The sequence below is a fragment of the Phalacrocorax carbo genome, chromosome 3, assembly GCF_963921805.1.
Source record: "Phalacrocorax carbo chromosome 3, bPhaCar2.1, whole genome shotgun sequence".
Taxonomy (NCBI): Eukaryota; Metazoa; Chordata; class Aves; order Suliformes; family Phalacrocoracidae; genus Phalacrocorax; species Phalacrocorax carbo.
Window position 1 is genome coordinate 19472457 of NC_087515.1, and position 12490 is coordinate 19484946.

General features: G+C 40.1%; 1 protein-coding gene across 3 annotated transcripts in view; it reads right to left on the minus strand.

Moving 5' to 3' along the window:
- Window positions 1-12490, minus strand: part of TTC7A (tetratricopeptide repeat domain 7A) — a 184806-nt gene that overhangs the window by 149399 nt on the left and 22917 nt on the right. For all 3 annotated transcript variants that reach the window (XM_064446062.1, XM_064446061.1, XM_064446063.1), the window contains 4 exons: window positions 11882-12003; window positions 4473-4551; window positions 1050-1210; window positions 548-611 (listed from right to left, as the gene is read on the minus strand). In XM_064446062.1, coding sequence (XP_064302132.1) covers window positions 548-611; window positions 1050-1210; window positions 4473-4551; window positions 11882-12003 — 426 coding nt within the window. The remainder of the gene's footprint in view (window positions 1-547; window positions 612-1049; window positions 1211-4472; window positions 4552-11881; window positions 12004-12490) is intronic.

A 12490-nucleotide genomic window follows, 5' to 3' on the forward strand; every position in this document is an offset into this window, starting at 1 on the left:
AAGAAATCTAATTATTTCACTGTAGTTCATTATGAATGTTTCTGCATATGACAAAACTCCCTGTTTCATCAAGCGTCAAACTGCCAAAGATCACTCAGGACTGAAACAGCTAAAATTATCCCTGCAGACTAAGCAATGTAAGCAGGATATTGTATCTTGCAAATGCCAAACAGCGGGTACCACCATCACACCTGGCTTTAGGCAAAGCTCCCTTCCTCTCATTGCTGATCCATAAATTCACACAGATGTTTTGAATGGAAACATAAGCCTATTGACAATGTATCTGGATGGCAGAACCTGCATGCAGCTATGGTGAATGCAGTCACTTCCTCTTCTTGACAATTCCCAAAACCCTTCACTGATGTTCCATTTAATAAAAGTAGTGTCACTAACAAAAGATTAAATAGCAGTTCCTGTTCAGCAGCCGAATCTTGGCTTCTGTTTATCTAGGGAAGATTCTGTAAACAAAAACCAACCAGAAGACTTGACATGGAAACACTCGGTATTCCTCTGTGCTATTAGTATTACAAACTCATTTTTGGCTTACCATGGATTCACTGATTAAGAGAAGAAGAAGAGCCTCTTCTACGTTGTCTTGAGGGCAGTACGCACTGAAAGACAGAACATAATTTTCTGGGGAAGGTCAAGAATTACCTTGTCAGCCTCTTTCTCATGTCACAAGAGGAGCAGTAACTTGAAACATCTCATGCATAATTCACTTGCTAGGCAATACCTTCTCTTGCAGGTTCTCACAATTAAAAGCTCTGCAATATATCCTAGATGAGCAATACTGAACGATAAATAGATTATTTCCATTTCATAGCAAAGACAGCCATTTGGTTTTATTTTCTTCCTTCCTGGGAAAAAAAAATATCAAAACACTCAAGGTTTAATGCTTTATTTTTCCAGCAGACCTTCTAATGGGAAGTTGAAAACAAGAACACAAAGAAATACTACATGAATCAGTGACACAATTAGCAGTACCAAAGAGTTTTCAAACACACTCCTTCCTCCTGCCAATAAATTGAAATAAAAAAAAGAATACTTACTTCTCTTCTGTGTACAGCTCAGGCCTCCGACAAAGAAGATTGCTAATGTAAGACTGATCTTCCTTGTTCATGAACTCAGGAAGCGGATCAGATAAAGGGCTCCAGTAACAGTCTTCACTGAGGGAATGGAGAAGTACTTGGGCTAGCTGTTTGGCGGCAGTCTAGAGATCAGTGAACAGTACAGAAAAAGACACATCAGTGAAGTCTTCTCCAACACAAAAGGTTGACCCCTCCCCGTGTTCTGACTTGGGAAGGAGATGTACCAACAATACGACAGTACCACTTTTCAGAAAGCTAGAGTAGCTAAAAGAGCTGCTAAAATGTCTACAGCAGAAAGTTTCTTCCCTCCTCTGAAAAGGCCAGCCTTCTGCATATACATGGTCTTGCCACAATGCTGTAGGAAAAAAATATCAAATGGGCTTGACAGCAAGGGACGCTTTGGTGAATGAAGACAACTAATTGACACACAGACCGCTGAGACAATCTCACAAGTGTTACTCTACTAGAGTATGATGGCACTCCACTGTGTTCTCAGCCTCAGAATTTTGCATGCAAGTCTCAACCCAGAGGCTACTTTTGTATTAGGTTTAAACAATCAACCCTTCATCTGTTAATATCGTTCTTCCTGCAGCCGTGTATAGCTTCATCTTGGTACTGCTCCTCTCTTTCTGTTGCAGTAATGGAGGGAGACGAGCAAAGGGTTAAAACCTTGTATTGAGACAGCAACATCACATGCACTTTTTTGACCATCGAGCAGCCAAGGATCCTTAAATACTTGCTATCTGGTTCATAAACATGGCTGGCAAGCTGGGCCCAAAAGGGGGCAAGTTAACTTGACTTTGCAAAACTATCTTTGGCATTTGTCCTTGTCACCCTCCCAACAAATCTCTAATTTTTTGCACTGTAAATAGATGATCATGCAAATAAGCACAGACATCAAAATGGGTGGTATCTTTTGTGAATTCTAAGCAGCATAGCACTCTAAGCTGTAAAGTAAATACTGCACAGAACAGAGGCAGTCTGAAACTTCAGCCCTTCTGTCCTAATACTTGTAAATATTATTTTGGAACTCTGACTACTGCAATACGTATTTTATATGCAATTTACACTTTGAGATGTGTTTTGAGGCCACCAAGAGTAATTTTCTTTTAAATACCAGGATAGGGGGGATTGCTAAACTGAACCATTACTCCACTTGAGGTATGACATCTACAGGGCCAAATAGATCATGCTGAGGTCAAAGTTCCCGTTATCAGATTCAGAAAAATAACTTCTTTTGATGCAAGGTTCTTCATTTTCATCTACATCACCATACATTAATTCATTGTATTAGTCTAAAATGCAACCACGGGGGCACGTGCTGTTTCTTGAACACCAGAAGGGAGGCTTCACAGATGTAGCAAATGGCAAAGTGATCTAAATGTATCAGGGTGCCTCAAAGAAACATTGTCACATACAACTCCCTGGAAATCCCAAGACCTTCTGTGCATACCTACCAACAAGTTACACAGAGCCTTCTGTTTCTAACTAGTCTTTTCCATGCTTTTTATAGCAAGTAACCATGAGCAAAATGGCCTAGGGCACTGCAACATTAGCCAGTATCATTTCATCGTCTCAGCGTGTAATTATTTAGTCAGTTTTACCCTAAGGAGCCAACTCTCCTATATTTTTTCCTACAATCTTAGTGGGGAGGAAAAAATAATATGCCAGCAACAGAAAGATCTCTACTGGTTCACACAGAAGTAGGAGTACAGTTTGTGATAAGCCTTTCAAAAGGCAAGCACCAAATATGTTTAGTGTCTTTGATTTTAACATACGGTACAATAGCTGTGTAAATTAGCTTCACTCTTGTTTTGAATAAGACCAAACAAACCAGAACAGGCCAAGACTCTGACTTATGTTATTACCGCCTTTGGCTAAAAAAAGCATCATTATGCTTGAAGAACACTGTGATCCCACAAATTAGGAAAAAAAAAAAACAACCCCACATGCATTTCACTTTCATGCTTGAAAAACTTGTTTAATTAAGCACGTTTCTCCCTTTGCCCTCTTGACAGCTCCTTAAAAATAAGAAAATGAAAATGCAACTTCCTGTAAAATGGACATCCCAGGAAAAACTATTGGATGAACACCTTCAAATTTCCCCTTAAGGATAAATCCCCCAGGGGTGTTGTACAGCTCTCCCCAGTTGCACAGGGACAGGAGCATTTGAGCGCCACGTTCTGTCATAGTATAGGAACAGCAGATGGTTAGACTTATTTCAGGAAAATGATAAAACAGGAGAGCAAGAAAAATGCCCTGAACCCTGATCTCAGTCTGGAAAAGGATGCAACCATTTGAGTGTGACAATTCAAGTCACCTCTTCTGATTCCCTGTGCAAGCTTCCACATGCATCTGTATTCTCAGTTAGGCATATAAGGTGATCCCAAGGCAACGAGATCATTCATTTCCAGAACAGAAATACACAGATGTGAGGAACGTAGCAAAAAAAGTACCCAGGATACCTTTTCTGCTTACGCTTTCATTTTAGCTCTGCATCTGCATGTCAGCCAGCCAGTCAGTCTCTCCATTGCAACTTGGCACTCTCCATCTCCAAAACGCTATGCAAACCCATGCCTACCTCCTTTGCTGAACTTCTCTGGAGTTACACAAAATACAAAGGTAAACTAAGCACAAAACAAGTTTAGTCATAGCAATGCCAATGCTTTTACAGCTGCAAAGTTTTCATCCATGTTCTCAAGACTGCTATTCTCCATGCAGTTGTCCTTGCCACCTCCTGAGTAACTGCAGGACAAGATCTCTTAAAGGGGAGACAGGGAAGAACCAGTTTAAGGTCTAAGAAGTTGAACAGGTACATAAATAACTTTCTACATTATTTCTTTGCCAGAGGCACCCAGGATAACGGAATGCAGAATACAAACACCAACAAAAAAACCAAAAATATTAAAATCACTCTGTACTGTATTGAAGAGAGTTTTACAGGAAGAACACTGAAGCACTTGGTTCTAAAAAAAAGCACTGCCTGTTGCAAAAGCAAGTAATACTTAACACTTCTACATGCAAGTTCAAAAAGGTGTGCATGCACACACTGAAAAGCAAGAAAGAAAACAAGTCATTATCACCTGAGGACAGCACTGTCAAACTAAATACATCCCTATTTCTACCAGGGCTAGAAAAGGCACTGAAAAAAAAAACCAACCCAAAAGTAACTAACCCACATACCCAGATCTGGAGGCTTGGAGGTTTCCACTGGGCAGGTCTCTGAATTAAACGCTTCACTTGACATATCATTTCCAAAAGTAAAAAACAAAAGGCAGCAATCAAGTGAGGACAAATACATTTTTGTCTTACTGCACTGGCTAATAAACAGAATCCTGCATAGCAGATTACCCCACCTTTCCACCTCCTATTCATTCCCCTTACCATTTTGAAGGTCTGAGTAGCTTTTGTTTCCACAGTCCGTAGTATTTCTCGCAGACTCCTCATTCCTTTCACAATATTTCTATGGGGAAGGCAGGAAAAAAAAAAATCATAGAACACCCAAAAAATCAGCACACTGGAGTCAAAACATTATGATGCACCAAAGCTTATCAACAAACTTGACATTCAAACAAACCCATGAAACAATCACTAATATTGTGTATGCAGTAGTGAGACAAGCCGCTCTGAGGCACAGATAGGACAATGGCACCGAGCAAGGCAGTGACTGTAGCATGCCTACTCCAGATGGCTTCCTAAGAGAAGATCACATTCACATTTGACGAACAGAGGGGACATTTGGAAGCCTTTTGTAGCTCATATTTATAAAGCAGATGCTTCTTCTTAAAAGCATCCACGTCTTCATACACACAGATTATACTTGTTTGAAATATACTGAGTTACGCGATGCTTTTGAATGACAACTCCATTTAGGTGGTGCTTAAACGCCTTGTGTCTGATGATCCAGACACATGATGAAATTGCAGTGGTTTAAACAGTTTATTATCAGGCAGCTAAGTTGCAGTAACTGCAAGCACAGCTTAAACTGCAATAAAATAGGGTTAGGGATGGGAGGAAAAAAAAAACACCACATTAATCTACATACAGCATGAGCAATTAAAGGAGACTAGTTGCCAAATGGGATCTTAATCATGTGTCTGAGTGCCAACAGATGTGGAGAGTAAAGATTAAACACTGGACATACTAGTTAACACACTTACAGCCTATAAGCTCTTCAAGGCTAAGGACATGGCCCTACAACCACAGTAACTACAAAATGGTTCAGTTCACTTTCATTGCAGGGTGGAAACTACCCAAAGAAATACAAGCTATCAGACAGGAGCAGTGCTGTACTGAAATAAAGACAACCAGATAAGCAGTTGTACTGTTACACTAACTGCCACTTCAGCTTATTCCAGGAGAACTTTCTGCGCAGACGAAGCCTAGATTTCATTAAAAAAAGCAGCCATGCACCATAACAACCCTTTCTGTCAATCTCATTAAATTTTGAGGATAAACAGTACAGACTCGCCTGTGCCCACTTTCATGCACTGCAAACCTTGCACTCCGGAATCAATGGCAAACATTTGAAGAAATAAAAAATTATTTTCTGGAGAAAAACAAAAAGAAGTGGACATGTTTACCATGAATAGTGGCTACATAAAATATCACCCTAAAGCTTATGGTCACCATGTGACAGAAGGCAAATGCATGTGGCCTTACTTTCCCATCAATACTCAAATCAAAATTTTAAACTTTGAGATAATCTGTAGATTACCTAGTTGTGGACAATCTACAGACGAACAACAAAGTAAGGCAAGAGCAAAAACACTGGAGACTTGCCCCAGAAGCTCTCTTGTTTTCCTTCCACTTTCTTATAAGTAAAATATGTGCTTTGAATTTATTAAGGGAAAAACACTCCAGGAAGTTTTTGTAAGTTGGACTTCAATGCTTCAGCAAGTTCTCCAATTACAGGGACCAGACATCTGGTGCTTTTCTGTGGGTCTAGGAAAGAATATACCCACAAAGATGCAGTTCTGGACCTTAAACTGAGCAAAGCAATAAAGCACATGTGATATTTATGCACACGAGTAGTTACACCAAATCCAACATAATTGTTCACATACTATTTGTTATCAGATAGTCATAATCAATAAACTCCCCCATCTAAACAAAACGCAGCTGCCTAACTGCTCTCCTCAGTTACTGAAAACTACTGGCATTTCCTGTGCTTCCTTGGGTTCCTTAAGAGCCTGGACAGACGAGTTATGGTGTATAACAGTTCCTCAACATTTTCAAAAATATGTATGTTCAGATTTCTTGTTAGAATAATGGTATTTGTCTTAATAAAGTGTCAATGAATTCCATTAACTAGCCTCAGAAAAGATTAGTGACCACTTGCAAAGCCAATTCATTCCACATTTGCAACGTACTTAGATTTAAAAAAAAAAAAAGAGAATGTGCTACTAAGAGACAGTTTTGTTCCCAGAGAACTGGAGCACCATTTCAGTTACACTTTTTAGACAAGGCCACAAACCCAGTTAATCTTCATGGCAGGAACATGAAGCTTCGGGGGGGAAGGGGAAAGGAGAAGGAAGGAATATTGGCACACTGAAGTGAATGAAGGAATAAGAAAGGAAAAGGAATAGTGACACAGTGAAGTGAATGAAAGAATAAAAAGCAAATTGCTGCCCATCTGCAAGAAGTCAGGGTTGAAACTGAACCACATGACAAATGCCTAGGAACACCTTCAGCAGAAGGTAGAAGTGCAACACAGGCAGCACAGGAGGAGGACCCAGCACTTGCGTCCTCCAGACAGGTGCTTGTGTGGTCAGGGTCTCTCAGAGAGCACTTGCTCCACACTGAGCAACTCAACTCTGAAACATGCAAAACATCTGACAACAATACCAGTTCTACAGGACTGAGGATTAGTTTGGCAGCTTTTATATTTTGAACTTTATTGAACATTATTGAGCCATGACAGGAGACAGAGCACACCTGCCAGCAGCCTGCAAACATACCTCACTACAGGAGTTTGTCTTTCCACTCTACTGTTCCAAGCCAGGAGGTCATCTGAGCACACATTTCTTTTTAAATATATGAATTGCTCTACTCATAACAATAATGAACTTACTGTTCCATTAACATATGTCCTTCATATACTAAACATGCACTTGAAGAGATATTTTTTTTAATTAGGACCTGAAGAAGTTAACTAGAAGAAAACTAGGTATTTCAACAGAAATATGTGTATGTAGATAAGTGGATGAGGATGCAAACATAAAGGCCTCTGGCAATCTATAGTGAATCCATTTGATCTTGTCTAGATCAGAAAACGAAGTAATCTTGAGCCTCTGTAGGACTCGGATAGAAGACTATCTGGAAATCCCAGGTACTGTTGCCTCAAGCTATGGCATTATAAGTGAACATCTGATCACAGAAATTAAATGAGTTGTAAAAGTCCATGGGCCCCTATTGCACTGCTAAGATGCCAGAAAAAGAAATGAGGAAGAACAGGAAGAGAAAAGCACATGGTCATAAACTGCCTTGGTTTTAGCCACAAAAGTGGCAAGAGAAGCATTTAAAAAACCATGATGAAATGCAGGTTAGGATTCAATTATAGCTGATCTAATAAAGAGGAACACAGAAAATCATGGGCACGAACTGTGAAAAAGAGCACCTGGAGTCCAGTCAGTCCAGCTTAGCATGAAAATCTGTTTTGTTTGTACAAGTACCCTGCTAATATAGGGTAATTAATTACCAGTCCATGAATCAATGCAGTCATATTACATTTATGTCATACTTTTTGGTTAACACTACACGAAATTTTAAGATACAAGAAAATAAAGAAATACACTGTTTTCTAAGCAAAATGCTGGGAAAAATATTTATAATGAACTAGAGTGGAACGTAAGGACAGGGGTCTGCAAAGACAGTCCCCCAACAACACAGGCATCAGAAGATAATGGTCTTATCCCCACTCATTAACTGTTAAAACAGTTAGCTGCTAACGGAGACCATCTTGAGATGACCACATGGCAGTTTGCAGAGCCACCTCTCCAGAGGAAAGCGGTACCTGAAGCACACAAACAACAGCAATACCATTGCCTCTGCCCAGCTCCTTTTGCATTTTGCCCAGGTTTCTAAAAATTCATACCTTCTCCTTAAACAGCTGTTCATGCATAAGCATAAAACACACCTGAAGAAGTAAGCCTCAGATCCTCAAGATTCCTATGAATGATTATACTAAACAGGTAACTACAACAGAACACATTAGAGTTTCCTAATGGGAGCCTGTCTAACAGAGGTGGGACACTCAAAAAACCCAATACAAAACAAAAGCTTAGCACTTATCTCGATCCGTCAATAGGGCACTAAGACTCACTACCAAATTACCAGCTGCAGTGTCCTAGTGTCCTGGATAAGCTGCTAGATTGTGAGGGCTGAAGAGTACATAAGTGACAAAAAAAGCCCACATAATTCCTCAGAAGAGATGAATAGTCTGGCAGAGACTGGGCTGCCTGCCTTTGTACATGCTACTGTAAAACAACATAGATGAAGTTACTCTTTCAAAGTGCCCTTGCAACAGAAGCCTACAAAATTTGAAAAAGGGAACTGATCACTCTAGAAAACTGACAGGAGAAGGGAAGAGAAAGAATTGTGTAAGCTTTCTCTACTAGACATTTTCATCAGGGTTTTCCAAAGTAATTTAGGTCCTAATTTGAGGGATCATAATGAAATCCGATTTCTAGTAAGTGCTTACTATTTTTCAGAAATTAATTTTCTTCCAAGGTGTCCCATCAAGAGCTCCCAAAACCAACCACATCCTCTGGAAAGCTCTGACTATTTGTCTCACCTGTGAAACTCCACACATACTTCAAGTGCCATTAAGAGTGTAGCATCATATAACCATGACTTCACACAGGTGAAGCCTCTTTGCCCTAGGAAAATTCTAAGATTATCTTGACCAAAGTCCCCATAACAGTATAAAGCAGTAATAGCTGTTCAATAGTCTGAGAAGAAAGGCAGTAATAAATTAGCCTGATCTTCACACATCCACATAAGAAAGAAAAAAAAAAACAACCCCAAACCCCAATGCAGATGCTAACATGAAAGACAACTGGCTGCCTCCTACAGTACAACAGCATCTGCCTGCCTATATTCTGCATCCGCAGCATCAACATTGCTCACTGGAAGAATAGAAGACAGCTTTCTTGGAATGCAGCAAGGCAAACAACTGCAGGAAACGCGTCTTTAGTGACACAATATTAAGTAAACACCTTATTAAAAGCACCTGAGACTTCCACAGCTGCAACACTCACTGGTTCTTCCAGCCAGCAGCTCAACATCTGAAAGACCTTTGTTTTGTACTGGTGCCTTCTATCTACTGCACACTGCAAGAGAAAAGGGCCTCCCTGACCATACTCTGAGAAAAGTATGCCTGTTCCTCCCAGCAGGAACAAAAGCATGGCCACACTACTCATACCCCTCAGCTCTTCTGCCTGGAGAGACAAGAATAAAGCACTCACTATTTCTTTTGTACGCATGTGCCACTCAGAACAGGCATCCCACCTGATAGGACCTACCCCCACCAGCTTCAGCAATCATCCTAGGCTTATGTCCTACCTGAACATGCTGGAAGCAATAAAGACAACAAAAGCATTTCTTTGAGTTGTTCAATATCAGGTGCAGAAATATATTATACAGGTGAAGCATCATATAAAGCCTCTTCCCACTTCCCTCCTTTTTCCTTAATATATCCCAATGCTGCTTATGCCCTCTCGTGGCAGAAACCACACATTAATACCAGCTGGGTGGCCAGAGACAAGCTGTGGAGTCCCACAGGGCTCCTTTCCCCCCCCACCAGACCTTTCATCTCTCTGGCTGGTGTTTCTCGTTTGCACTGGAGGAGGTGAGGTGCATATAGGGCTCCGCTCTCGTCCCAGCAACGGGAGCTCCATTGCACCGACTGGGATGCTCTTTCATCAGGAGGCAGCTACAGAAACATTTTACTATCAGTGCAGCAATTCAGCTTATAATCAAAGCACTGCTTAATTCACACATGTATTTTGATTCTAAATTGTTTTCCTATAGGCTTTTTTGTGGGTTGTTTTTTTTTGTTTTGTTGGGGGTTTTTTAAGACTGTCGTTAAAATAATGTGGGAAGGGAGCAAGAAGGGCCCACAGTAATAGCTGAAACAACCCACTTGATATATTGAACTGATGAAGACTGAATCTAAAACATTGCTGAATAAAATGAACATGAGTGAATTTGATATCCAAAAGGTGTCTAGAGGACATTAGCGCCATATGTTGTAAATGAGATTTTATTTTATTACATAGTTAATGAGCTTACTGGCAAGACCTGAACTTTTTGTTTGCATGAGAATGGCAAAAGGCTAGGGAAAGCACATGCTGTGCCACAGCTGGTTAACCACCAACTCACCCAGGAAAACTACATACCTGTCCCCTACTGCCGAGGTGATATTGAGACTACACCTTATAATTCCATACTTTCTTTACACATCAACTTGTACCCACTTGACTAAAGGGATCATTTCACAACATTTGGTCTTTGTGTATTTGTAAGCCTTTAGGTTAAACAAGGCTTACCTGAAAGCACCTCTCAGATATGCTTACGAGTACAGCTTCACTGTATGTTCAGGCTTTTAATGAATGAATGGGGACATAGAGGCTATTCACGGATGCATTTAAAGTCATTCTTGGGAGACAAAAAATAGCAAAAAAAGCCCTAAACAAGAAGCCATGCCTCCTGCAATGGAGTAAAAAATGGCATCAATTACCTACAGAATTTAAACTGATTTTTGCTGGAATTTTTTCTAGTTTTCATCCTTTCAATCTCCCTATATTTTTTCACTTTTATCTCCATTTTACTCAGCAGGAAGACAAGGAGGAGCAAAGAAAATGAGAGAAAATATCTTTGACTGGTGGTGAAGGTAAAAAAAAACAGCCAAAATTAAATACTTTCAGAGATAGTTTGCTTAAAGGTTATAAAACTTTGACCACCAATATTACACAGTACAGTGAGAAATTCTGTATCTGATTCCTTAGGATGGAATAATATGGTGTAAGAACAGGACTAGGGAAGGATGGATTCTTACAAGTAGTGTTTACACATGATGAAAAGACACTCTCCCTACATGGCAATCTCTCCATTAGCTTCGAGTGTATTATGTTTGAAGACATGGCCTGTTTTACGACACAGCATGCCCTTGCTGATAGCCTTTGGAAGAGGGAATTTAGTGTCTGTCTTTGTTGTTCTTGAGAAGGTTTTTCTCAGGTGAAAAATCACTGTTGGCTTGCAGATACCAACTCCTCCTGCCCTTCTAAGTTTCACTGGGAGCTGTATTTCAGAGGCAGAATAAATACCCTGGAGCAGCACTGTTCCTGCATGCATTCTCTCTAGTAAAACCACACAGGGGTATTGATCAGGACATTTAAGACCTTAAGTAAACAAACAAAAGAAACTACCCTTAAGACTTAACCAACCTCTAAACCAGGGCCCATGGCTGAACATTTTAAGAGCACACAGCAGTGTAAATTTAACTCACTCTTTACACTCAAACTCCCCTTGTCTCCACAGGGAACAGAGCTGAGTCAAGACAAGAAAATTGTTCTACTCCACCCTACTTGTGGGTCTGAAAAAATGAGGCTTAGGACTCTTGAAGAGACACAGAGACACAAATAGGAGGGAGGGAAGGACACGGAAGGGACTTAAGTGAGCCAGCCACAAAAAAGTCACAACAGAACACATATAAAGAAACAAACTTCCATCTGTTCTGAGACAAAAAAATGCAACATTATCTATTTTTATTAACATCTGCATCCACCTACCCCTTCTTTAAATGAGTCACATAGGCACTCTGTAGAGCTGCTTCCAGGAAGTAGGAAAGTTCAAACTCAGAGTAAGTCATGTTGCTGCCCTTGATACTTCTTGAATGTGTGTTGTTTAAGGTCTGTGAGGGGAAGAAATAAATATATTGGATTACAGACAACCGTTTGAACTAGCTAGTTCGTCATGAGCCAGAGACATCTCCAACAATAAAGTGTTGGCCTCTGCCATCAGATTCCACCTCAGACTACCTGAAAACTTGCCTTCATTAGCTATTCAAAAACCTTTCAAAGTCATCTTTGAAATAAAGCTACACAGTGACTTCCGTGAAATATTCTGCATGCAATATGAGTTTTGAAACACCATCCCTTATTATCTTCCAACCTTTAATAAAGTAGAAAGCTGCATATTAATACCCAGGGCTTTAGAAGTACTAGGTCCAACATAGATCCAGCATCTTGTACAGAAAAAGTAATGCAATGTTGGAGTAGGTATGTCTAGCTTAACATAAATATTTGTTAAGAGTTAGCAAGCTATCAGGGGTCCTGATGGAAGAATCTTAGCCTTTCCTCTATTTCTCCTATCAAACCATTCTTGCTTTTGTTTCCTTA